Source organism: Nycticebus coucang, chromosome X, assembly GCF_027406575.1.
Source record: "Nycticebus coucang isolate mNycCou1 chromosome X, mNycCou1.pri, whole genome shotgun sequence".
Taxonomy (NCBI): Eukaryota; Metazoa; Chordata; class Mammalia; order Primates; family Lorisidae; genus Nycticebus; species Nycticebus coucang.
Window position 1 is genome coordinate 6,913,166 of NC_069804.1, and position 26,117 is coordinate 6,939,282.

The 26,117-nt window shown below is 45.4% G+C and overlaps 1 protein-coding gene and 1 long non-coding RNA gene across 3 annotated transcripts in view; one reads left to right on the top strand and one right to left on the bottom strand.

Annotated features, from left to right (window-relative positions):
• LOC128577307 (uncharacterized) overlaps positions 1–26,117 on the top strand; it is a 96,575-nt gene that overhangs the window by 16,477 nt on the left and 53,981 nt on the right. The window lies entirely within an intron of this gene.
• Positions 13,604–26,117, bottom strand: part of ANOS1 (anosmin 1) — a 165,023-nt gene continuing 152,509 nt past the window's right edge. For both annotated transcript variants that reach the window (XM_053579480.1, XM_053579481.1), the window contains exons 10-14: positions 25,602–25,696; positions 22,555–22,726; positions 21,443–21,663; positions 18,615–18,756; positions 13,604–16,271 (exon numbers count right to left, since the gene is read on the bottom strand). In XM_053579480.1, the coding sequence (XP_053435455.1) occupies positions 16,213–16,271; positions 18,615–18,756; positions 21,443–21,663; positions 22,555–22,726; positions 25,602–25,696 (689 nt within the window). In that variant the 3' untranslated portion in view covers positions 13,604–16,212. The remainder of the gene's footprint in view (positions 16,272–18,614; positions 18,757–21,442; positions 21,664–22,554; positions 22,727–25,601; positions 25,697–26,117) is intronic.

The window sequence follows — 26,117 nt, forward strand, 5'->3', positions numbered from 1 at the left end:
TTGAAATTGCACGTTAGAAGTTTCCTACTGAGGAGGAGGCTGAGCCCCAGCAGTGTTGGGGTGTCTGTGGAGTGCGACCATATTTTCTGCAAAACACAAGAAGAGCAATTTTGATAAATGAAGTGGAAAAGTAGGTCTGGAAGATCGCCTACAACGTGTCGTGTGTTCCAGTGAAGAGCCTGTTCCTCTCCTGGAGGACACCCGTGTGGCAGATGGACAGCTGCCAACTTTGATATTTATACCTGGGGGCAACTTGGCTTCGTGGCAAGGAGCACAGCCCAAAGTCAACACACACATTTGTCCCTTGCTGGCTGGAGGCAAGTGTTCACCCTCCCCACGTGTCTCTTCTACCTGTAAAATGGCAGTCACGAGACCCAGCACCTTACCCAGCCGGGAGGATTAATGGCGAAGTAGTGAAAGCCGTCTCTCCAGCACCGTCTCTGGCACACAAGAAGCCACACAGAATAATAATTATTGTTTGGGTCAATATTGATCTGATTAATACTGTTCTCCTGTAAAATACCTCAGAGGACGTCTGATACACACACAATCCCGACTCATTCTGCACCCGGTATTTTTTTCTCTGCAGGAACTGTCACTGTGAGTTAAAGAAAAGTGGCTGTTAACTAGAATGAGACCAGTGTCCCGGGGGGAGACTTGCGTGATGATACTGGTGACCCTCACTGCAGTGAGAGGAAGGCACTGAGAATAACAGCAAAGAAAGACAGTCCTTCCCATGTCTCTCGTGAGAAGGGTTAAAAAGATAAAGGTATTAAAAACTATATAAGAATCGACAAGTGTTTGAAAAGGGTCTATTTGTATATTTTTGAAGTGGCGTTGCCACTGAGCTTGTTGCAAACTCAGAAGTAGCAAAGGACATTATTAGCTGGCTCAACTCGGTTACGACTGTGAAGTCCCAGCACATTATAAACAGGGTTTCGAGGGAAGCAACAGAAGGGAACCAACGGTGTTCCACTTGGACAGTCAACGTTCAGGATCATAAACACTTCCTCTGTTTCTATATACAAATGAGTTTAAAGGAAAGTGAGAGTTGGCAGTGACACGGCCAGGTAATTAGCAGATTGAGGCTGGCCAAGGAGCCTGACGGAAACTGATGGGGGGCTCCTGAGCATTGGCCAATGCAGATGAGAACAACGTAAGATAGCGCTTCTTAAGCAGATTGCCTAATGTTCAAAATGTGCAATGGACGGTGTGGAAAAGGACGTGTGCCCATGACAAAATTACAATTGAACTGGACTGATTCCACAGAAAGTACGATGGAACTGTACTAATTTCTGAAGATAAATCGCACATAGCCCAGAATATGATCGAAGAGTCAATTCCACACATCTCTGCACAGTCGTATGGGCCAGGGTATGTGAGGATAGCTAGCGTGGTTAACGGAGGGGGGAGACACAGAAGCACCTGGGGGTGACGTCTGCACACACACACAGACCTGTATATGTGAACAACGTAATCACGTAGGCTGAAACCCCGCATGCTCCACCTATAGAAAACAATCGTGTCATTGATTGTGTTGTAATCTAAGATGTTCCAGCTAGAAAAATGCTGGTATGTCAACATTAGCAAAGAGTAAGGGGTAGGAAATGGAACATTTTCGTATTTAATTTATGTATGTGGACCATGTGAGTATTTTAACCCAAGGAAATATTCAGATATTGTGGTAGGCTAATTACACCCCTGCCCATGTCTCTATATATCCTAATCTCAGGAACCTGTGAGTTACAAGGCAAGGGAAATTAAGTTTATGGATGGAAGGAGGGCTGCTGAGAAGCAGACTGGAAGAAGAGAGGCATCCTTATCATTCATGCGGGCCCAGTGCAGCCACATGGATCCTGACACGCGGGGGACGAGATGAAGGGACATCAGAAGGAAGTCCTGTGAGACGGGCTCAGCCCGCACTGGCTGGCTCAGAAGGAAGAGAGGGCCTTGAGCTGAGGATGGCAGGTGGCCCTCAGACGCTGGAAAAGGCGAGGAAATGGAATCTCCCCGGGTGCCCCCGAGAGCAAGGCAGCCCTGCCAAGATGCTGACGTTAGCCCAGAGTGACCTGTGTCTGACTGTGTCCAGGAATGTGGTATCACGCAACGGTGCTGTCTTCACCCTCAAAGTCTGGGGGGGTTTGTGAGAGCGAACTCAATGCTGGTACTAATGATGTCATTAAAGCCAGGCTCTCTGCAGGACGGCTGCGCACCTCTGGATGTGGTGTGGGAGATGGAAGTGACCTGGCCCACCTTGGAATCCCCGCATGAAGCTCTGACTTGCTGGACAGTAGTTCCTTGTCCTGGGATTGTCACAACTGTCTTGGTCTGTCTCACTGCTGGAGCCCCATACCCAATCTTGGAATGCCGGGACTGTGTCTTGTCCCAAAGTCCCTCACTCCATCAACTGTTTATTACAACTGTCGAGTGTGCGCACACTTTCTTCTCTCCTTTTATAAAAACTCTGTGTTCTCTCTCCTTTTGCTGGCAGCTTCCTTTCCCCTCCTGCATTTATATTCCACCGGCAACCCCACCATTTTATTATTCCAACAGTAGCTTCTCTGCTACCCACAGCCTTTTCTGCAGTTGCCCAATCCTGGATAACTCTATTAGTGAACAAAATGAAGAGAAGTTTCCAATGACCAACATGTATTTGGCCAGAATGGCCTGAGGGAATCTGCTCAGGTCCCACTCCAATCCTAGAACAATCTCACGGACCTGTGTTCCCCAGCATTGACCTCAAATCTCTCAAGCTTTCAGATTTTATTCAATCGAGAACATTGGCTGTCTTCAAATAGTTTCTAGCACCGCAAGTACCAAATGTTTTGCTACAGCTAAAAAACCGACATTTTAAGAAACAGAGAGAAAAGTAACTCCAGGGTTCTGTACCATGCCATTTGCTGTACAGGGAACCCTGGAAGAACATACATTGTTGAGAACACCAGTTTTTGGACAGTTACTTGGGAGTGCATACAAATCACTAGTGGACTGATAAGGTCTGGATGCTGGTGGTGACACATGGGAAGTGTCCTTTGGGGATAATTTCAGGATTCGACACCAGGCTCCATCTGCAGAGGGGCCCCAGGTGGCCTCCAATGCCATAGGCACCCCCAGTAGGCAAGACCCTGGGCCTGAATTCCTGCCCTCCTGGTGCTCATCCCACAGATTAACCACCAGTCTGCAAGTGTAGCTGCCACCCCCGAATGTGCTCTGGGGGCAAAGCTGTGTCTTTGAACTCTTTTTTTTTTTTACTCCAAAGCTGATGGGAAGGCCCCTGTCAGCCCCAAAGCTCAGCCTAGGCTTCCTGTGACTGAGGCCCCTAGGCCTACATGACCCTGGGCAGACACCAACAAGAGTCCCTGGAGCCGGTTCCCAGATGTTCAGGGTGGGGGCTGGGGTCACAGAGACAGTGGTGGTGCCACCAGATTTCTGAAGGCAGCAAAATATCCAGCGAAGGACACCTCTCCTTGGTGAGGACTTCACAGAGGTTTCACAGACATGTCACCATCTCCATAAAGCTCGCCTTCCAAGTTCTCCACTGGGTTTTTAGGGCCAGAACCCATGAGTGGATTTAGGCTGATGTCATGTCAGTGGAGGGGCTGCTGTGGCCTCCTGGTGCTGCTGGGGTCACTGTAGGACTGGGGGTGTGCCTAAGTGACTCCAGTGCCGAGTTCTGCTTTTCAGAGGAGCTGGGATTGTCAGCATCCGGAGGGGTGCTGATGCTGATGGCTTTGGGCCTTTTCGAGAAAGCTAGCAACGGCCCAAGTAATGAGGATATAGCATCTATAAAGGGGCGGGAATGGAAGGTGCAAAGCTGCCCTGGTCCAGACGGCGGTGGCCTCACCTTCCTGCAATGGCCCCATCTTCCTGCAGTGGCCCTGCCTTCCTTCCTGCAGTGGCCCCACCTTCCTGTAGTGGCCCAGTCATCTTGTACTATGCTGACACCCTCAGGGCCACCATGGGCCTTACTGGCAGCTGCACAGAGCGTGGCTTTGGTTTGCTAACACTTCTGGGGGCTCTGAGGGGGTGCCCAAAGAAAGCCTGATGGCTGACTCCAGGATAGAGTGGGACAACTCTTTCGTATCTTCTCTTAAGCTTGGAACTAGAGTCATATACCCTGGCATTTGGGGTGAGGGAGCTGTGGTTAGCGAATTTCATAATAAGGCATTGCAATGCTTCACATCACTGGTCATGGGACTACTGAGTTACCTCCCATGTCACTAAGTTTGGGAGCACAGAACTAGTAAATGCTTTAATTATTAAAACTTAAAAGCTGCACACAATTTATCTTGAAGAAAGTACAGCTACCCTCATGCGAAGAAACAATGACGTTGTGTCTGCAAGCCAGTTATCTGTCTGTAGACCTCTCTTGTGGTAAGGAAAATATTTGCTGAATGATATTTTTAGTTAACATTTGTTACAGTTTTTTCAATAATCACTTATCTCTATACAGATGTAGTTAAAAAAATTGGGAAACATTTGCTCATGGAGAATACCCACATAATGTGTGTTCAGTTCATCGTCTGATTCAACTACAGACGTTCTGTGCTCAGACTCACAGGATTGAACAGAGGGGCTCACCTCGCCAGACTAGGATATTCAGTCATAGCAAACCTACAAAAGGGAGTTCTTTTGTTTTTAAAAAATTTTAATTATGTGTATATAATCGTTATATATTTTTATAGAGTACATGCGATGTTTTATTGATACAGACCTACAGTCACATGGGGATAATTGCAGTATCCATCGCCTCAGGCATTTATCATTTCTTTGTATCAGGAAGACTCCAAATCCAATCTTTTGGTTATTTTAAAGCACACCCTAATTTACTGTTGATGATAGTGACTTTGTGGTGCTATCAAGTATTGTTCATTCTATCCAACTATCTTTGACACCCTCTATCCGTCCCCACCCTGTCCCCCCTCCCCACTCACTACCCTTCCCACGTCACTCTACTCTGTCTTTCTACTCTCCGTCTGCATGGCCTCAATTGTTTTTAATATTTAGCCCCCGCACATGAGTGAGAACATGCGAGATTTGTCTTTCTACACTTGGGTTTCTTTTTAATTCTCACGTTAAAACCTCTAGCATTAAAATTCACCATTCTCTTGGCTGCAGATAGGAGTGATCAACAAGGGAGGATAAGTGCAGATATTTGCAAACCCCACAGGGTGACTCACTGCAGATAACACTGATGACTGTAGAAGTGTAATAATTGCTGTCAAGCCATGTACTAAGTCCCGAAAAGTATGTCTCCCAAAGTTTCCTAAAAAATAGAAACTACAAAAATAGGTCCGTTTTCCATGTAAAATCGAAAGAATGACAAGTTCTTCCCTGTTAAATAGACAAGGGAGAGAACGTAGAAAAAGAAAAAGCTGTGTGAAAGGCCCCATGTGGTTACCCACCTGTGTTGGTGTACAGGCCACAAGCAAACCCAGGGAGCACCGCAGGAAAGCTGGGTGGGGGAAAACTGCTAAAGTCTTCAGCTCTACACAGATCCTTTGGACATCCCAGCATGGCAGAGGTTCTCCCTCTGACTGCGTGTTACAGTCAATTCAGAATGTTCCAAAATCTTTCACTGTCAAGATTCCGGTGGATTCAGTAAGGTGTCACCCCAAAACAAACCCAGAAGAAACAAAAAGCATCTTCAACACGTGAAGTCATACTGGTATTTAACTTGCTCACCATCCATGCATAGGTAATACATTTAGTATCATACGCACTTGGTATAATACATGTTTCACATATACATTAAATTTCATACTTACACACATAGTATTCCCTATGTACATGGCATTTTATACTTATATACAAATATTCTGTATATGCATGTAAAGGATTCTATTATATATGCAGTAGAACCCGCGTAGCTGACCGTCTCCCTACACTGACCACATCCTTAAGTTGGCCTAATTTTCATAGAGGACACGAACCATGTGCATTCAGTGAAAGCTTCCTTATGTTGGTTGCATCTGTACATTGGCAGGTTTGTTACCGTCCCTTGGATGGTCAACTTACAGAGGTTCTTTGGTGTCTATGTAATATTTCATACATATATACTTAGTATTCGATGCATGTAGAGTATTTCGGAGACTTATTTACCCATGCATCTCTTACACACATTTGTAAAACTATGAGCTTACTTGTGGCAGCCTACATAATATGTGTTGTAAGTTGATCTTGTGAGTGGCCAGTCTTGCAGGCAGGATGGGTTAGAGGCTGACTGGGAGGTCAGCAGAATTCAATTGCTGGGTGTGTCTTCAGGCTCCACCTGACCTTGGGCAATTGACTTGAGGGCTCTTTGCCTCACTGTGTTCAGCTTTGAAATATTGCCAGCTCATAGGATAGTTGTAGAAATTAATGGCAGAAAGCAAGGAATACAGTGAGTACCTTAGAATGGGTCAGTCCTTGGTAAGGTTCAGCTCCCGAGGTTAATTCCGTTAGTAATCTCTCAAGTGAACTATAACAAACGGGAAGCATGACCTTGCAATCAACCGTGTGCGGTGCTGAGTGGGGCCACTGCACAGAGGAACGCAGAATGACCTCCATTCTTCATAACGAAGCCAATTGCCCTTGATTGGGTGCTGTTGGGATGAGGAAGGGGAGGTCGGGCATGAGAGGTCACGGCGGCACCAGCTCTGGGTTGCAGGGTATTCTGTCTGGTGCTGTAAGTGTAATGATGGATCAACTCTAATTGGCTGTCTTGGACTGCCCTTAAATCAGTACCAGCTGCCCCTGGAAAAGTGCTTCACGAGCCCCAGAAAAGAAGTTATTTCTGCCAACAACACTCGACTGTGTCCAAAACTATATTTGACTAGCCCTATATTTGTATCAATATTTCTCAGGATAAATTCCCAATGACACCTCAGAGAGGACTGGCAGAACAAGGTTCACTAAATCTACACGTATATTCATCAGCACATGTATGGATTTGCATGCACTCCTTCCTGTGGCTACATCTTTATCTGTGATTCAGTCAAGAAAAAGTGGGCGTAAGGGTGGCACCATGGCTCAGTGGGTAGGGTGCCAGCTCCATATACTGAGGGAGGTGGGTTTGAACCCGCCCCCAGCCAAACTGCAACAAAAAAAAAAAAAGTGGGTGGAAAACCTTCAGCTATCTCTGGTGCAATCAAATGTGATGATTCAACAGGACTTTTTCCTTCTTCAGCTTTGCAAGAGGGAGAGGGTCTAGGACATTTACCATTCAAAAGCTCTTCAACATCTGGAGGAGGCCTGGGCACATATCAGAATCACCTAGGGACCTTTAAAAGAGCACTGATGTCCATGCTTCTCCATTGATCTGAAGGTCCCAGAGCACGCTGGTCTCCTTAAAAGCTCCCCTGGGAATTCTAATAAGCAGCTGGTTTTGAAAGCCTCTGACCCAGGGTCAGGGTCATGTTAATAACCAGAGCCAATTGTTCAAAACACAATCTTCAAGGATTACCTTATTCTGAAATTCAATTCTCTTTCCTTCTCTGCTCACGCGTTAGCTTTCTAAAGCGTATAAAATTCAATGCTCTTTTTATTTCCTCAGATCTGTTGCTAGACACTAAAAATGCCCCAGGGTGGCTGTCAGTCCGTAAAATGATTTCTCAAATCTATAGGTTTTACTGACACGTAAATTTAGTGTCCTTTGGCAAGATAGATTTTTCTAGACAAAATTGTTAGGGGTGCTTGAATGCTTTATGAAAAACATCCATCGACTAAAATCTAAGGCGACATCAAATACATGTTAAGTTGATCATTTCTATAGCATTAAAGTTAAAATCAGTCCCAGTAAATTGCATTCAGCCTTAGTGAAATAGGCAAAACATACGATACTTACTTAAAATCTATTTAAGTAGTTGTGTGTCTCTTAGACGCTGATCTGGTGCAGACAGAATGGCTTGCACACACGTGATACAGTACATTGCCCGCATTTGTTTAGTTCACGCTTTAAAACTTGACGTGGCTTCCAAGTCACCTCACACCTATGGCCCTTACTTGTTATGTGGCAGTCCTAAGATCTTGTCCCCTCCTTGCCCACTCCCCTTTGTCCTATTCTGTCTTTGTTCTGTTTTCTGCTTTCTCATTGTTTTCTCCCTTCTTGGTCTTTTCTAACTTCCTCCTGCTGCGTCCTCTGCAGATTGGAAGGACTCTCTTGTTAGGAAGCACCTATGTGAACCACTGCCGTCCTCAGCTTGTTCTCAAACACCTGCCGTCCCCCCGGGCATTATCAAGTAGTGTCTGATGTAACGAACATGCTCCCTTTTCTCTTGGTTCCACTCAAGCGTTTTCAGGATTGCAAACCCTCCGTCCTCGACCTTGGTCGTTGGGCGTCTTTAACCGCGCGTGCACACCCAGTGTTTTCAAAGCGCCTCCTCATGCCTGTGTTCACGGTAAGCATGCAGTTGGTGGCACAATTCTCTCCTTGGACAGGAAAATTGAGGCAGAGAAGGATGGGCACGGGCCACATGTCACAGCACAACAGAGGGCCCAATTCTTATTCTTTTTAAAAAGTTTTTCTCTGTCACCCATGGCTGCCTTTCTCAGTGAAATATTCCGTCCCTGGGCGGCACCTGTGGCTCAGTGAGTAGGGCACAGGCCCCATATGCCGAGGGTGGCGGGTTCAAACCCAGCCCCGGCCAAACTACAACAAAAAAATAGCCGGGCGTTGTGGCGGGCGCCTGTAGTCCCAGCTGCTCGGGAGGCTGAGGCAGGAGAATCGCGTAAGCCCAAGAGTTAGAGGTTGCTGTGAGCCGTGTGACGCCACAGCACTCTACCGAGGGCGGTACAGTGAGACTCTGTCTCTACAAAAATAAAAAAAATATTCCGTCCCTGGCTGGTATATGTAAAAGCGTCCAGTTTACAACAGAGCTGTATTCTTGGGACTCATCCGTGTGACAATATCTCCCCCAAGGAAACAATAGTAAACATAGTGCTTGCGTTCAGGTTGCTGCCAGGACTTCCCCCCACCTAAGAACTGGCGGAGGGCATAGTGTGGCTCCATTGGTTAAGACTCCCGCACACACAAGTGAATTGGGTCCTCTTGATCTGCCTTGTGCTAGGTGATTTTTAGTGAAACTTTCCTGGACAAATGGGACGTTTTTATACATGGCATCATCAGTAACATAATATGCCGTGTTCGAGAGTTGCTGAGAATGAAAGCTCCCTTGTCTGACACTTCCTATTTAAGATCTGCACCAGGGAAATGCTGTCTGTGGCATGGCGTTGGCTGACTTTTCACTTGAAAAATCAGACATAATTTACACTGCAAACAAGGACAGACTCTCTAGCCACTGAGATCCCTAAGAAGTAAGAATCATTAAACTCTATTTACATTAAAATTGAACCTGACATCTATGTCTGTTTTTGGAAATTAAGTGGTATTCTTAATATTTTCTTTTTACTGCGCCAAGTTTCACATCCCATAAAATGAACTCTGGTAAGATTTGCAGGTCCGGGGCGTGTGGTGTATTTATAACGTGGTGCAGACACCACCTCTGTCTATTCCAAAACACTCTTCTCCACCCCAAAAGTAAATCCCGTCCCCACGACACAGTGTCCATTCACCCGTCCTGACAGCACCAGACGGCTGTTGAACCAATCAACTTTCTGCTTCTGTCGTTTTTCCTATTCTGGAAATTTCATGTAAGCTCAGTCACATGACATGCGACCTTCTTTGTCTGGATGTTTAGGTGGCATTTCTAAAATTATTTTAAAAGCTTGCATTGCCACAGCTTGAAAGCTTCTGAGCACCGATCAGAACGTTTTCTCAAGGTGCCTTGGCTCCTGCTTATCTACCAACACAAAACAAACTTTCAAGTGATTTTTGGCAGGAGGAAAGATTTGCAACTTTTTAAAAAAATGATTTATTATTATTATTGTTTAATTACTAAATCATAGCTGTGCACATTAATGCAATCATGGGGCAACATGCACTGGTTTTATAGACCGTTTGACACATTTTCATCACACTGGTTAACATAGCCTTTCTGGCATTTTCTTAGTTATTGTGTTAAGACATTTACATTCTACATTTACTAAGTTTCACATATGCCCTTGTAAGATGCACTGCAGGTGTAATCCCACCAATCTCCCTCCCTCTGCCCATCCTCCCCCCTCCCTCCCCTCCCTTTCCCCCTTCCCCCTATTCTTAGGTTATAATTGGGTTATAGCTTTCATGTGAAAGCCATAAATTAGTTTCATGGCAGGGATGAGTACATTGGATACTTTTTCTTCCATTCTTGAGGAGATTTGCAACTTTTAAGGACTGACTATTGGAGAGGTACTGGCCCCCAAAACAAGAAAGCAGAGGTAAGAGGTCCCAGAAAAGACTCAACAACCCCAGCCTCAAGTGTGGGAAGTATTTTTTCCCCTGTCTTTTGCTCCCTGTACATATCAGGCCTGTCCATTCAAAATCTTCCACAGACACGTGACCTTGACCATGTAATTCTATTTGCTGTCCAGTGTTTACCTGGAATGACATCAGGCCCTCCTACTGATCTGCCTCCACATTTGTCCTTCCAGGCTTTTGGTGGGGCTAGGAGGCCGTTCCTGAAAACGAAGGCCTTAGCACCGTCAGAAGGAAAACTTTCCCTGTGACCTTCTCCTGCCATCCAGAGTCTCAGTCCTATTCTCCCTGGAATCTGGACACAGAGGCAAGCATCCCTCCTCCCCAAAGTGGGTTGTAAAAGCCAGTCCCTTTTCCTGAAAGCCATACATAAAACTCAGAATTATTCTATGTCAACCTGGCCATAAAGAAATTGTCTGACCTACGTTGTTTGACTGTAGGACATGGACCCTCATTCCAGAGAGAGTCCTGCCCCACACCCAGAAGAAAGGGCACTGCTCAGAGAGGCAGAGAAGAATCTAGACAGACGGGCTTCGCTGGGTTCCCTATTAGTCTGTTAGCATAAGATCATAGCCTTTGCGTCTGATCATATTGCTATGTGGCCGCCCATACTTTCTTGAGCTTGAGCATTAAAAATAAACAATATCCCCCATATCTTGGGGGGGTCTTCATTCTGAAGGGTACTGTGTACGTACATTAAATAAAATTAATTTGTATGTCTTTTCTCCTGTTAATTAATCTGCCTCCTGTCCTCAGAGAAACTTTATGGTCCTGGGAGCTTTGGCCCCTACATCTCTGCAATAGAACAGCCAGAGTGAGGGTTTAAATGTTCAACATGTAACATGACTCCAGACCGTTCTGACTTGGGTGCTGCCCCAGCCCTGGGTGTGGAGGCCCCTCCGTTCTTCACAGAGTTGGCTTCTCCCATCCTTGCCTGATTGACCCCAGATAAATGATAACCAAATTGCTGACCACCCCATGGCTGTTCTCAGGTTCACGATCTGTCTTTTCCTACTAGAATGAAGAATCCTTGAAAACAGGGAGCTTGTCTTTCTTAATCAATGCCCCAGGTCTTGAAGTAGATGGGCACCTAGCAGGAAATAAGGTACTATTTATTGAAAAAAAAATGGATAACCACTTAAATCAGCAGTTCTCAACCTGTGGGCGCAACCCCTTTTTAACAATGAAAATACACTGTGGCATTAGTTGAGAGCCACTGACTTAAATCAATAGTTTTATGCATAAAAATGACCAAAGTTGCCCCTACCTAACTTTGCGTTATTTCTTAGGCCTTTCTTTGTTTTGTAAGTACTCTTTTAATTCATCAGCAGCTATGGTATCAGTCAAGTGGGGATATCCAAGCCTCTCAACGCTCTTCTTAGATAGGGGGAATTTAAAGTCCTTGGGCAGGAGGTAATACTGAAACAGCTAGATGGACGAGTGCTTATCAGCACAGTGTATACCTAGAATTTTGTGGGGAAATCGTGACAGTTTAAAGTTGAAATCATTGCTTAAAAATGCCGCCCAAACCTTCAGGAGTTGCAGTTGTGAATGTGGTGACAGAAGTGTTGATTGTAAAATCTACAGCACCTTCCTGAGGGTGACCAGCCATGTTGTTAACATTCAGCAGACTCAAATTCCATTCATACTGACGCAGGAAGTTAAGCTTTGTGAACCTCCCTGGCAGCAGAAACTACTAATTTTTCTTCTTAAATGAAAGAAATGTGTTTCTATAAGAAATAAACGAGTCGCCTCGTGGGGCAGGTTTAAGGCTAGTTTATTACTGAACCACTTTGTACAAACTCTAACATGAAAATAACGAGTCACAGAATATCAGACTATTTACAATACTTTTTTGTTTTTTATAAAACATTTTTACAAGATTACTTCTCTCTAAATAACATGACAGACATACACAAAAATCAACATTTTTTATTACATACATAAATAAATATTGACTTTAAATGGCCACCATAAGGGACATGAAACTCTGTAGATCTTGTGCATGAGAAGGTAACGGTTCTGTTATCTGCACACTACACTGTAATTAAGTAAAGGAAAAAAAACCCAGTAACTTTATAGATACCTCTGTTAATCACTCTGTAAATTGTATCACTTGCTAAGATATTCAGTAGAGGTAAGACAGTCATGAGAATCCATTCTGTGCCAGACAGCGCGTCTGGCCGTGCAAAGCTGCAGAGAAGAATCAACACCTTTATGGAGGGATGTATATTCTATTATGATCTTCCGAGTATGGACTCATGTGTATTCTATAAGGAACTTTATAATACATGCAACACATATTTAGCCATGTGTTCTGGCTGTGATGCTTTTTAGAGTTATCTGCAGCCATGGAAGTGAGCAAGTTGAAGAACCACTGGAGGACGGAAGGGCATTAAATAAACAAGTCAATACCACAAATGGCTTTCACGGATACAGAGGGCAAAATTAGTATTTGTACTTGTATGAGACAGACACAAGTCAAAATTCCGTCGTTTAGTCAGGTTTTTTTTAGTGGACACATAAAAGCTACAATATAGGTTTTTGAAGTCAAATGCGATAACGTCTTGGCTGTCACATAGTTCTTGGGGCGTGATCTTCAATTATGGGGTTCCATATAAAGTGACAATTCTTATCTATTCAGTATGAATCACTCTCTGGCAGTTACTTGGATGCCCCAAGGAGCAGTTGGCAATATCTGGAGACATGGTTGGTTGTTTCAGCTCAGGGGAGGGGGCCCCAGGCACCAGGTGAGCGGCAGGGAGGGACACTGCCAAGTCCCCTGGGGTGTGTAGGACAGCCACCCACCCCAGTAGAGAACTGCCCAGCCCCCAAAGGGCAGTAGTTCCGAGGCTGATATAACCTGCTTCATAGACTTAGTCACATGTTCTGAGGTTCCTAGGACATAGGCATATTTTTAATCTTTGAATTTTGTTTAACAAACATTTCAAAAAATTAACTGTTATCAACTTTATCTTCTCTAACATGTCATATGAAAACAGTTAATGACTGGAAAAGGGCACACACTGGTTGACAAACATGGTTTTATAGAGTTCCAGTTAGAAAAACAGAGTAGCACAGAGAACTCGATGAGGCAGGAAGGAAGGTTTAAAGACCACATGTGTAACCCCAGGGTGCACGGAGCAAACAGCTTGGATTGGATGACGATTTTTGCTGAACTTAATTTCTTCAATAGTCAATACTGGATATATATTTCTCATAGTAGAGAAATGCATCAAGTTCAATAAAATACATTGTAGAATTAATAAAATACATTGTAGAATTAGTCACCCAAATGCTCTTAAAAAAATTATAGATTTTTATCACTTTATTAGGGCACTCAACATTTTAAATTCACAAAATTGTCAACTATATTTTTGATCATTTGAATATTATGGAGATCATTAAAACTCAAAGAAACTCGTGTTTTTAGTGCATCATTAATAGCATTTTTCTTCCAATAACTAATAAAATTTAAAATTATTAAACGTGTGTTGTAGCAAAATTAGAAGCTCAGAGGAACTGCTTCAGATTTTGTAAGGAAGATGTAAGCTTCAGAACTACCATCTGAACTAAAAATATATTTATGTTCTCAATGTCTATTACCTAGAAAGAAAAACATAATTCAATTTTATAAAATTAAATGTATACAATAATTTAACAATATTTTGTATCTAGGTATAGACTCCCACATTTGTAACTATACAACTGTATGAACAGTGGCTAGTCTTATTTAGATTTGTTCATGAAAAGCTAACAGGAGAGAGAACCAGTGTAGCCAATAATGAAAAGTCGTAATTTTAAGAAATTTTAAGAACTTGAGATTCAGATGCTGGTACTGGCGTTAGAGGGAAGTGTGGTGCAGGGAAGAGGTCTGTGGCACCAGTTTGCTGAAGCTCAGCAGTGTTTGTAAATAAAGGCTGTTTCCTGTTCTCTCCGTTCCAAATTCTCAGAACCAGGTGACTCCCCAACATAATGTGCATTCCAGCCTGGGACAGGGGCTGCAGAAACACCCAGAACCAACAAGAACTTTCATTCTGACACTTCTAACTTATGTCAATTATACAAAGCAACAGCCTTGCATTATTTGCTTTTAAAATCTGTTAACACATAGGAAACGGGTTCTAAAATCTATGATCAGGTGTCTCTGTTTAATAGCTGATGTTGCCCGAAGATACACATCATCATAATAAAAACAACTTCCCCAGGCTTCATTCTGCATCTGCCTCTAGAAACTGCCATCAAGTCTCTGGGGGTCAATGAGTTCTGAGTTTCCCACTCTGGCCAGGAATGCTCAGGTGTCTGTGCACATCCAGATGAGGAAACAAGTCCCACCACCAAAGTCTAAGAAGAACGTCTTAGAACTGCTTTTCTTTGCACTGTAACTAGGTCGCTAATGAAATTAGCTAGGAAGGCTTTCTTTGATAGTGTATAATTTTGATAAATTACTCTTTTCTCATAGAAGCAGCATGGATGGGGAAAATATATTATCTGAATGGACCTTTACAAGAACTGTATGTTTATCCACCATTGGTGAGCTATGAAAACGATTTCTTTAGTAATTCATACTCACGGAACTTTCACATATATGCATGTCTGTGTGTGCGCACTCGTATACATATTTGTATATATACGCACATTTATAAGTATAAAGACACACGTCTATGTATATTTCAAACCATGTATGTGAATATTCCTTCAAGGAAAAAGACTAAAACAACATCTCTGTGCTATCATTGCTCCAACGTACAGGGCAACGCTCTCTATCGATAACATATTTGATTGAAGTTTGTGCTACGAGAGGCAGCATTGTCTTCCAAACAAGAAGATTTAATAGAGCCAAAAGAGTACAGGTTAAAGGCAAACAGTTGCCCGTCTTTATCAATCAAAGGCCTTTTGTATGCATGACTGAAAATATTTTAGCATACAGTTAGCTTACTTTGATTAAGAAAAGCAAATCTCCATAAAGATGTGAAAAATGCTCAGTAGTTGGGGTTCTTCCACTTGAAGCAAGAGGTTTTGTGAATTTCAGGTGGTTAAAAAAAAATTTGCACCAGAAGGTGCTATTCTGCATTGAAGAAAATAAGGGAAAATATAAATAAGGTAACATATCAGGAAAATCTTTCATATTATAGGATGAAATATTAAAAAGTGTCGCCAGAAAAAGATCTTCACTTCTCCAAGGCAAACTGGTTAGCAGCCTCATTCATCACCTTCTCTTGGCTTGACTATCTTTTGTAAATCACAATTTATAGAAAAAACTTTTATTTACCTTATGTTTTATAAAAAGTAGCACAGTATGCTTAAAATGGGAGCATTTTCAGATTTAAATTCATTGGTATATTTTAGGTTAGAATTTTTCAGTTAAAAAAATCACCCATGATAAAAAAAAAAAAAGACCTTATAAAATATTTGGATACATAGCGCTGTATACTCTTAGCTGGTCTTTCAAACCAAATAAATAGTCAAATCCAAAATATATTTTATTGTGCGAATTTATGCGTAGTGCATGCATGAATCGCTATTTCTTATACTACTTTCTTTCTTTAGAATTAGCTGCTCCAAAATCAGGGAAGTTTCAGCTCCACAATAACTCAACAGAGATGAGCAAAGCCGTACATGGAAACAAACTTTAAAGTTAAATAGGCCTAATCTGCATTTCCTTCATTCTCTTGGGGATTGGTGTCCGTATTCACTGGTGATTATCTGTCACTTGTTTCCAGATGCGTCTGTGATTGATAGAAGAACTTACTGCACTAAAGGGTCGGGGGCCAGTGGGGCCTCTGCGGGGTCCCTGCTGCTTCTGGGAGTGCCACGCCTGGTGGCCGGAGCTCAGCAAACTCACCCCGAGCAACAGTTTCAAAATCTTCTTGACCGGTTCAGTATCTTTCTGGAGAAGGCTTGTAATGATGTGGATGGCGATGCTTCAGGTGGGGTCCTAAAAAGTGACACAATGTATTAGTGACATAGCTGTATACACCTTGAATGAAGGGTAGAGACATGTGTGTTTGCACTGAAAGCCTCAGATGCAGGCACGTCCCCTCCTCGGACCACGTCTCTCTGCTTCTGGACCCGAGCGTGCACACACACACCCATTCCTTCAGCCTCTTCCTCTCCTTGCCCACTGTTTCTCTTCTTCCAGCCTCAATCCCTGCCCTGAACCATAAAATAACAAGATAAAGGAGACAAGCTCCTTCTCGGAAGCTTGTAATTATTTAAGCAAACCATGATCCTTTCTTATTTCTAAAAAAAGTTTTAAAAATTAACAAAAGCTGGGCTCAGTAGCTCAGACCTGTAATCCTAGCACTCTGGAAGGCTGAAGCAGGTGGACAGCTTGAGCTCAGGAGTTCGAGACCAGCCTGAGCAAGAGCGAGAAACCATCTCTACTATAAATAGAAAAACTGAGGCAAGAGGATCTCTTGAGCCCAAGAGCTTGAGGGTACTGTGAGCTATGATTCCACATCTCTCTCTTTGATTCCACAGAGTCAAAGTGAGACTCTGTCTCAAAAAAAAATAAATAAATAAATAACAAGTATTTTTATTACGCACAATTTCCATGAAGTACAAGAAAAGCATTTTATCCCACCTTAAAAGGTACCAAGTTTTCCCATTGTGACACTTTTTGTTTTCCTTCAAATTATAACCATACCAAGTTTGGGGGGCAATTTGATCCTTTATTTAAAAAAAATCTAAGTTACAACTATGATAAAATCTCAGTTTTCTTATTATACCACCGAAATCTTTAGACCTCACTTTTCAAATTTAAGCTAGAAATAAGCAAAAAAAATTATAATTTAAAAATCATCAAGAGACCACATTTTTTTATTTTTTTATTTTTTATTTTTTTTTTATTTTTATTTTTTTTGTGTGTGTGTGTGGTTTTTGGCCGGGGCTGGGTTTGAACCCGCCACCTCCGGCATATGGGACCAGCGCCCTACTCCTTGAGCCACAGGCGCCGCCCAAGACCACATTTTTTTTAAAGACTAGGTGACCATTTTCTTTTTCTAATTTTACTTGATTTAGCAAAAAACGAAGGAGATGGATTTGAGTCATCTCATGAATAAAATTTATGCCCTACATTACAGTAAAATCTATGTCACAAGAAAATAAGTTCCTTAGCAAACATTATTTCCTATATTGTAATAGAAACTCTTAATTTAAAAACATTTCAGATTGCTACGAGACTAAATGTTTATTCACATGTATTTATCTATCAAAAGACAAGGAAAGATACAAGGAAGGAAATGAGAAGAGAAAGGAAGGGAGGAAGGAGAGAGGGAGGGAGGAAGGAGAGGGGAGGGAGGAAGGAGGGAGGGAGAAAGGGAGGGAGGGAGGAGAGAGAAGGAGGGAGGGAGGAGAGAGGGAGGGAGGAGGGAGGGAAGGGGAGAGAGGGGAGGGAGGAAGGACAGAGAGAGGGAGGGAGGGGAGAGAGGGAGGGAGGAAGGGGAGAGAGGGGAGGGAGGGACGGGAGGGGGAGAGAGGGAGGAAGGAGGGAGGGACAAGAGAGAGGGAGGGAGGAGAGAGGGAGGGGAGGGAGGGAGGGAGGAAGGGGAGAGAGGGGAGGGAGGGACGGGAGGGGGAGAGAGGGAGGGACGAGAGAGAGGGAAGAAGGACAGAGAGAGGGAGGGAGGAGAGAGGGGAGGGAGGGGAGAGAGGGAGGGGAGGGAGGGAGGACGGACAGAGAGAGGGTGGGAGAAGAGAGAGAGGGAGGGAGGAAGGAGAGAGGGAGGAAGGAGAGGGAGGAAGGAGAGAGGGAGGGAGAGAGAGAGGGAGGGAGAGAGAGAGGGATGGATAGAGAGAGGGAGGGAGAAAGGAGGGAAGGAGAGAAGGAGGGCGGAAGGGGAGGGAGAGAGAGAGGGAGGGAGAAAGGGAGGGAGGAGAGAGAGAGGGAGGGAGGAGAGTGGGAGGAAGGAAGGAAGGGTAGAGGGAGGAGAGAGAGAGGGAGGAGAGAGAGAGAGGAAGGAAACACAGGGAGGGAGGAAGGAAAGGAGGGTGGTGGAGGGTGGGAGAGGGAGGGGAGAGGGAGGGGGAGGCGAGGGGAGACATGGAGGGAAGAGAGAGAGGGGACAGAGAGCGTGAGACCGAGCCTCAGCAGTGCCTTTCACACTAAAGGTAGCTGGAACGAAATCCAATGAGTAAACCCACAGGTGAGGGAGCAGGTGACAGGAGGAAAGTGCCTGTTTCTTAGAAGCCTGTAGTAATGCATTTATTTGTTTTCATTTATGAGTAAGACTTTTCTCTCTTTCCTCAAGACCTGCCAGCCACCTTCACCCCCACTTACGGGGTACTGCTGAGGGTGGGAGGGCAGGTGTCCGGAACGTCTTGATGGTGGCCGGCCCTTCCCCTCCTGTGGTCAGCACTTGGACTTCCAGGCGATAGAGGGTGGACGGTCTCAGGTTGGGCACTGTTAGAACATGATGATCCTAAGGCGTGACATAAAACATGGTGTGTGTCAGTGACCTCTCAGAGATAACACAACAACTTACACATAGTGATGGTGACTTCTTCCCCCGTTCCAGAAAGCTGCAAACAGGCCAGTGGGGTTGTTCTTTAAAGCCACCCTCTACCTCGCAGAATATTTCCCCTCATTTGCGGGTGTTCTCTGCCCCGTGGTTTCTTAGCACCTCGCTCAATTCTTGGCAGCCCAAGACGCTTGGCAGAGCTAATATGTGCCAAGGGGCCAGTTCTCAGGGCTCACTCCTGGGATTTTATTTATTTTTCAGTCCTTAACATAAGACTTTCCCAGGGTTTAAAGTTTTCAGCTGCACATCTTGTGATGTGAATTCTTGATAGTCCAAATTTCAGTGAATGAGCCAACTTCTTTTCTTAAAACACAATATCTGTCACTGCCCATAAATGAAAATGTTTATTTTTATGCCAACACGTTCTTCTCAAAACTCAATAAAATCTAGTACATTCATGGAATAACTGCTAATTCCATGGAATTTTTCCTTCTGGGATTTAAGTAATATGCATATATACATACATGCACACACATTTTTTTCCTTGTTGGATTTGGTAGCAAGGCTTGGCTATTCCAAGGGCATTTGCAGAGAGAATAAAAATCTACACTTTATTTTTTGTTTTAAGCCAAGAAATTAAGTGGCCTGGAAGACAGGCCAACTCATTACAGGCTCCAGCCAAATTTAAAGAGGGAAAAGAAAGACAAATAACGAGCTTCTTTTGAGCTATTTCCCCCGGTTCAACACTTCTACCAGGGCACATCCATTTGGATGGACCAGGGTGACACAGAGTTAACAAAAGTTGAAGACAATGACTCTTTCACTTGCATGTAGTTGATACGGACAGGGTAAGACCATTCCAGAGCCAGCTCCAGTCATCAAAACGTATGCAGATATGATGGCTCATGTCGCTTCTTAACTATTCACAATACTGTGACATGTTAATGCTTATAAAAGATGCTCTCGGAAGAAAAGCATGTGGAAAGCAGTCTGCGTGGTCAACGGCACAGCCCGCAGCACAACAGAGCCCTGTCTGAGGGGACCTGGATGGAAAGCAGTCTGCGTGGTCAATGGCACAGCCCGCGGCACGACGGGGACCTGGATGGAAAGCAGTCTGCGTGGTCAACGGCACAGCCCGCGGCACGACAGGGCCCTGCCTGAGGGGACCTGGATGGAAAGCAGTCTGCGTGGTCAACGGCACAGCCCGCGGCACGACAGGGCCCTGTCTGAGGGGACCTGGATGGAAAGCAGTCTGCGTGGTCAACGGCACAGCCCGCGGCACGACAGGGCCCTGTCTGAGGGGACCTGGATGGAAAGCAGTCTGCGTGGTCAACGGCACAGCCCGCGGCACGACAGGGCCCTGTCTGAGGGGACCTGGATGGAAAGCAGTCTGCGTGGTCAACGGCACAGCCCGCGGCACGACAGGGCCCTGTCTGAGGGGACCTGGATGGAAAGCAGTCTGCGTGGTCAACGGCACAGCCCGCGGCACGACAGGGCCCTGTCTGAGGGGACCTGGATGGAAAGCAGTCTGCGTGGTCAACGGCACAGCCCGCGGCACGACAGGGCCCTGTCTGAGGGGACCTGGATGGAAAGCAGTCTGCGTGGTCAACGGCACAGCCCGCGGCACGACAGGGCCCTGTCTGAGGGGACCTGGATGGAAAGCAGTCTGCGTGGTCAACGGCACAGCCCGCGGCACGACAGGGCCCTGTCTGAGGGGACCTGGATGGAAAGCAGTCTGCGTGGTCAACGGCACAGCCCGCGGCACGACAGGGCCCTGTCTGAGGGGACCTGGATGGAAAGCAGTCTGCGTGGTCAACGGCACAGCCCGCGGCACGACAGGGCCCTGTCTGAGGGGACCTGGATGGAAAGCAGTCTGCGTGGTCAACGGCACAGCCCGCGGCACGACAGAGCCCTGTCTGAGGGGACCTGGATGGAAAGCAGTCTGCGTGGTCAACGGCACAGCCCGCGGCACGACAGGGCCCTGTCTGAGGGGACCTGGATGGAAAGCAGTCTGCGTGGTCAACGGCACAGCCCGCGGCACGACAGGGCCCTGTCTGAGGGGACCTGGATGGAAAGCAGTCTGCGTGGTCAACGGCACAGCCCGCGGCACGACAGGGCCCTGTCTGAGGGGACCTGGATGGAAAGCAGTCTGCGTGGTCAACGGCACAGCCCGCGGCACGACAGGGCCCTGTCTGAGGGGACCTGGATGGAAAGCAGTCTGCGTGGTCAACGGCACAGCCCGCGGCACGACAGGGCCCTGTCTGAGGGGACCTGGATGGAAAGCAGTCTGCGTGGTCAACGGCACAGCCCGCGGCACGACAGGGCCCTGTCTGAGGGGACCTGGATGGAAAGCAGTCTGCGTGGTCAACGGCACAGCCCGCAGCACGACAGAGCCCTGTCTGAGGGGACCTGGATGGAAAGCAGTCTGCGTGGTCAACGGCACAGCCCGCAGCACGACAGGGCCCTGTCTGAGGGGACCTGGATGGAAAGCAGTCTGCGTGGTCAACGGCACAGCCCGCAGCACGACAGAGCCCTGTCTGAGGGGACCTGGAGGCAGGCAATGGACAGCAATACCACAGGGCCCACCCCTCACCACCACCACCCTCCCCACCCCTCCCCACCACCACCCCACCCCGGCGGCACCTACTGAGGGCAGAATTTGTGACTGTGAGATGATGCTGTTGGGTAGACTGTTCTGCCTGCTCTCTGTGGTGACCTCGGCCCAAGTCACTTGGAATCCTGTCATGGGCTGGTAGAGATTTGCCTTAGCCATCTTCCAAGAAAAGTAGCCTGTGATGTTAAAGTCCTGGACGATGAATGAAGCAGAAAGGTTCTCCGGCTTGGCTAGCACTTTGGAAAGAACGTGACCTGGAACATTGCAGAAATGAAGACCTCAGTTAGTAGCCTACGGGAGAAACCATGAATGTGGGGTGGATTTCACAGTCACTGCAGGAATCTCAGGGGGTCCTTCATTCTGTGGGAAGGAGGCAGCCACCTGACCCTGTCCACTGAGCCTGGCTCACACCATCACCCCTCTGATAGCTCGCAGTGGGTAGACTAGGAACCTCGTCTCTATAATTTGGTGCTACTAGAAAAGTTATTAAGTCCTAGGCATTTAAAAAGCCCTGGGCAGCTGTTCTTACTGTAAGAAAGGGGCTTTGGCAAAGAGAAGGTGATGGAAGATAGAGGCCTGAGGTTTGGAAGGTCAATGTAGGAAGTACATGGCGATAACACTGGGTCATCACAGAAGTCTTGAGATGCAAAAATCAAGGAATGTAAAACCTGCATGGATGGAAACGAGTGAAGCCCTCCCAGCAACACGGATAAGCCAAGCAAGTTGAACTTTGCATGGATGACTCAGAAAGGACGCTGTCAGCTGTGTTTCTTGCAAGTGAAATAACGGACCATGACACATCTGTCTTAAAAATTTTGTAGTGACCCAGGCACATCAAAGGGGTAGGATAAAAATGAAATAATGTATGTCAAGGTGTGCTAAAACACAAGTAGCATCTAAAGGCTGGCCTTCATTTCTAAAGAGCTGACATTGTCCACAAAGGGTTTCTTTCCAACGCTGTCAGGATTACAAGATAATTACAAACACTCCTACTTCTGTTCCCTCCAAACTGGACCAGCAAGTTACCACTCTCAAAGGGGGGCATTGTCAGTTTTCAAGGTCTTCTGAAATGTGTCTTGGGAATGTTTTCAAAGTGGTGCTGGCAGCCTGGACCTGGACGTGGAGTCCAGCAGGAAGAGACGCACCTGCTTCTCCAGGGCAACTGATATGTGTGTGGCTTTTCCCCTTCAGGGCAGAGCACGGCGGAGTGGTGAAGAAAACGGATTCTGCCTTCGAGTGACCCTTTGGCCGTATGGGTTGGACAGTCACCTTATATTTGCAGGAAAATGACAGATCTTGAAGGATTATATAATTCTCCTAGATAAGGAAAGAGAACATGCCAGCAATAAATCTCATCAGGGATTAGAAAAAAGTTGGCAGGACTTGAAATCATATTCCAACAAGGACCTTTTCCTATCTATGGGGTATGTGCAACATGGCTTTTATGAGAAGTACAAAGGAGACAACTGTCTGCGCTTTGATTAATGACAATTGTTAAACGTGGCTGTGGACAGACCCTCTAGAATTAAACCGTGCTGGGGCAATTCCACATCAAAGCAGCCGACTGCTACGGTTTCCAGCCCGCACGTCTGAGTCAGCAGCAGTGCAGGTGGGACATGGGAGGCTGTAAACACAAATCTCATTTACTATTTTTAGTTAAAATTTTTTTTTTAAGAAACAAAGAACCTCAATTCAGGCTTATCTGAGATTCAGAAATAACTTAGTTTTCCTGTTTGAAAGAAGGTTATTTTTTACCAATGTATCTTTTCATTTTGGGGGAATGCTATCCTTGCTTTCCGGCATAATGTGATTAAACATAGGTAAAAGAAGCAGGTTAAATGGCTAAGCAGTCCAGGTTTAGAATATACTTTAACATGGAGATTTGACATGTTCGCGATGGCAAGTTTGAGACTCTGTCCCTTTTAAATTTGGCAGAGTTCCACGCATCTGTTCTCTGTGTATTTAGGACATCCCAGCAGGTGTGTATAAGAGGCACAGATGCAGAATCTCTGTCCCGTGGCTTCTGGGCATTCCTGCCAGACAGCAGCAGGGCTGCAGGAGAAAACATCAGGCAAGAATTAAAATAAAAGCCTGGGCCAGGCACGGTGGCTCATGCCTGTAATCCCAGTACTATGGGAGACGGAGGCAGGTGGATTGCTTGAGCTCAGGAGTTCAAGAGCAGCCTGAGCAAAAAATCAAGACGCTGTCTCTACTAAAAATAGAAAAAACTGAGGCAAGAGGATCACTTGAGCCCAAGTTGGAGGTTCCTATGATGCCACAGCCCTCTACCCAGGGCAACAGCTTGAGACTCTGTCTCCAAAAGATAAACAAATAAAATTAAATTAAATTTAAAAGGCCTGGCATGGCAGCTCATTCCTGTAATCCCAGTGCTCTGGGAGACTGGGCCTGTGGATTGATTGAGCTCAGGAGTTCAAGACCAGCCTGAGCAAGAGTGAGACTTTGTCTGTACTAAAAATAGAAAAAGTAGCCAGGAATCATGGAGCACATCTGTGATCCTAGTACTCAGGGAGGCTGAGACAGGAGGATCACTTGAACTCAAGAGTCTGAGGCTGCTGTGAGCGAGGCTAACACCAGGCACTCTAGCCTTAGGTAACAAGGTGAGACTGTCTCAATTAAAAAAAAAATGAATTATAATAAAAATGGACAGCAGTTCACATACTTCCTGGGTACCTGAGTCAGAGGCAGAGCTGCTGCTGGGGAGGGGCTGACAGGGCAGAATGCCAAGGTGTGGCCGTCAGTGCAGACAGCCCAGCCTCCTGCGTCTCTTTGAGAGTCTGAGTGGCTTTTCTTCAGCAGTAAGTCTGGACATCATGTGCACTCCACTGGAATGCAGGTCGGCCATCAAGGGTCCTGCTTTGCAGGTATTCTGGGAATGCTTTCATGTGGCCCAGAAGGCAGACGTCGGCCGTCAGCCACTGTGAGCAAGTTAAATGATGCTCTGTGCTACCACGAAAGCAAAGTAATTCGGCCTAAAGGTCAATTAAAAATGAAAACAGATAACTTCTAGGCCTTCAGCAACCTGCTTTTCAGATATGTTGATTCTTACTTCTACCAGACACGGTATTTGTGCTCAGTGAACGGCTACTGTCACGTTCAGAGTCCCTAAAGATGGTAAGCCCGGGGCTGGATAAGGCACAGGGACATTAGCCAGATTCCACAGGGTTACAAGGCACATCTCACTAAAACAAGGGAGAGCCTCACCCCCTGCCCACAAAAATTTTAATAAATCTGGCTTCTCTTTCTTTCTTTTTCTGCATTCCAAATAGATTTCCTTATTTAGAATGTCTGTTCAAATTCAACTGCAGGTCATAAACTTTGGGACTCATTTCAAGATAAAGGAATTAGTTCAGGAGGAACTTTGGTGGCCTGGTTGAGACAAGTCAAATACAGCAAAAAAAAAAAAAGAGAGAGAGAGAGAGAAGCTGTGAATGTCTATAAATCCAGGGACTTGTTTTCCTGTCTTAAAGTCATGTGATCATATGTGATCCCTTCAATAGTGTACTGTTGCCTTAGATTAGAAAATGGCCAAAAGAAAAAAAACATTCTAGTTACAAATACCAAGCCATAGTAGGGTACACTTGGGGCGTGTTTTGGAATGTTTTAAACTGTCCTGATTTGTGGCATACAAATTGCTGTCATCAACACCCTGTATGATGCGATGGCCTCTTAAACATTTTATGTTGCTGTGCTGACCTTAATCTACTGCAGATAACTCGTGTGTTAATCCCAAATTATTTGGAATGATAGTCTGAGTAGTCCTGGTCAAGTTGCTATCTCTAATGAATTTAACGTTCTCTTAAAGGTAGACACTGAAATGTAGACACTTGGTGTGCAGGGCGGGTAACGTCACACATTAACTGGCGGAGTTGGTGGCAGTTAAGGACATGGCAAAGACAGGTACTAGTGACAGCATCATGGCAAATTGAAATTGTAAGATCACTTAAATTTAACTTCGCCAACAGACGAAGTTCTCCACATGATGGTATGACTGGATAGAATAATGGGTCGATGTAAGGACCAGTAGGTTTTTTCATTTTTGTTGAGTCATTCCTCCACAGCTAATTTGTGAGAGGAAGTTATTGGTTCGACAAATCTGGTTTGCACATCTGCTTTAACCTCTGTCTGTCCAACCGTATCCACAGATCAGGTCAGGCTAGAAAGCGCCACTTACATGGGTCACACCAGAGGCTGCCTTGGATCCGGCTGTTCTGTTGTGAGCACACACTTCTGGAAACCACTGCACATGGTGCCGGCTGACGCTGGGGTCTACAACACAAAACACACCAACAAAAATAACAGCCTGGACATCACATTCCATGTAGTCCTCTGCTTTTAAACTTGAGAGAACAGGAGGAGAGAAAATGAAATTCTACAGGTACCTCCAAAATCTGGTACAATCCTGATGATTGAGTGGTTAAGGGTAAAGCAAGGGGAAAAAGTAACACACTGCCAAAGGAAAACCTGCGTGGAAATTCAAGTACTGATGAGAAGAAAATAAAATTAGTAAAGTTATAGTGAAATCCTTCTGAAGGTGCCTCGAGATTAACCTATCCACGGTTTTTAGGGTGAGCAAAACCCTCTAAGAAGGCGTCGTACCCAGCATGGCTCTCTTAAGTGCTGCCCTAAATCGTCAATCCATCTTTATTTCCTGCAGTGTTGCCATTAGGAATCTCCTTTGTCAGAAGGA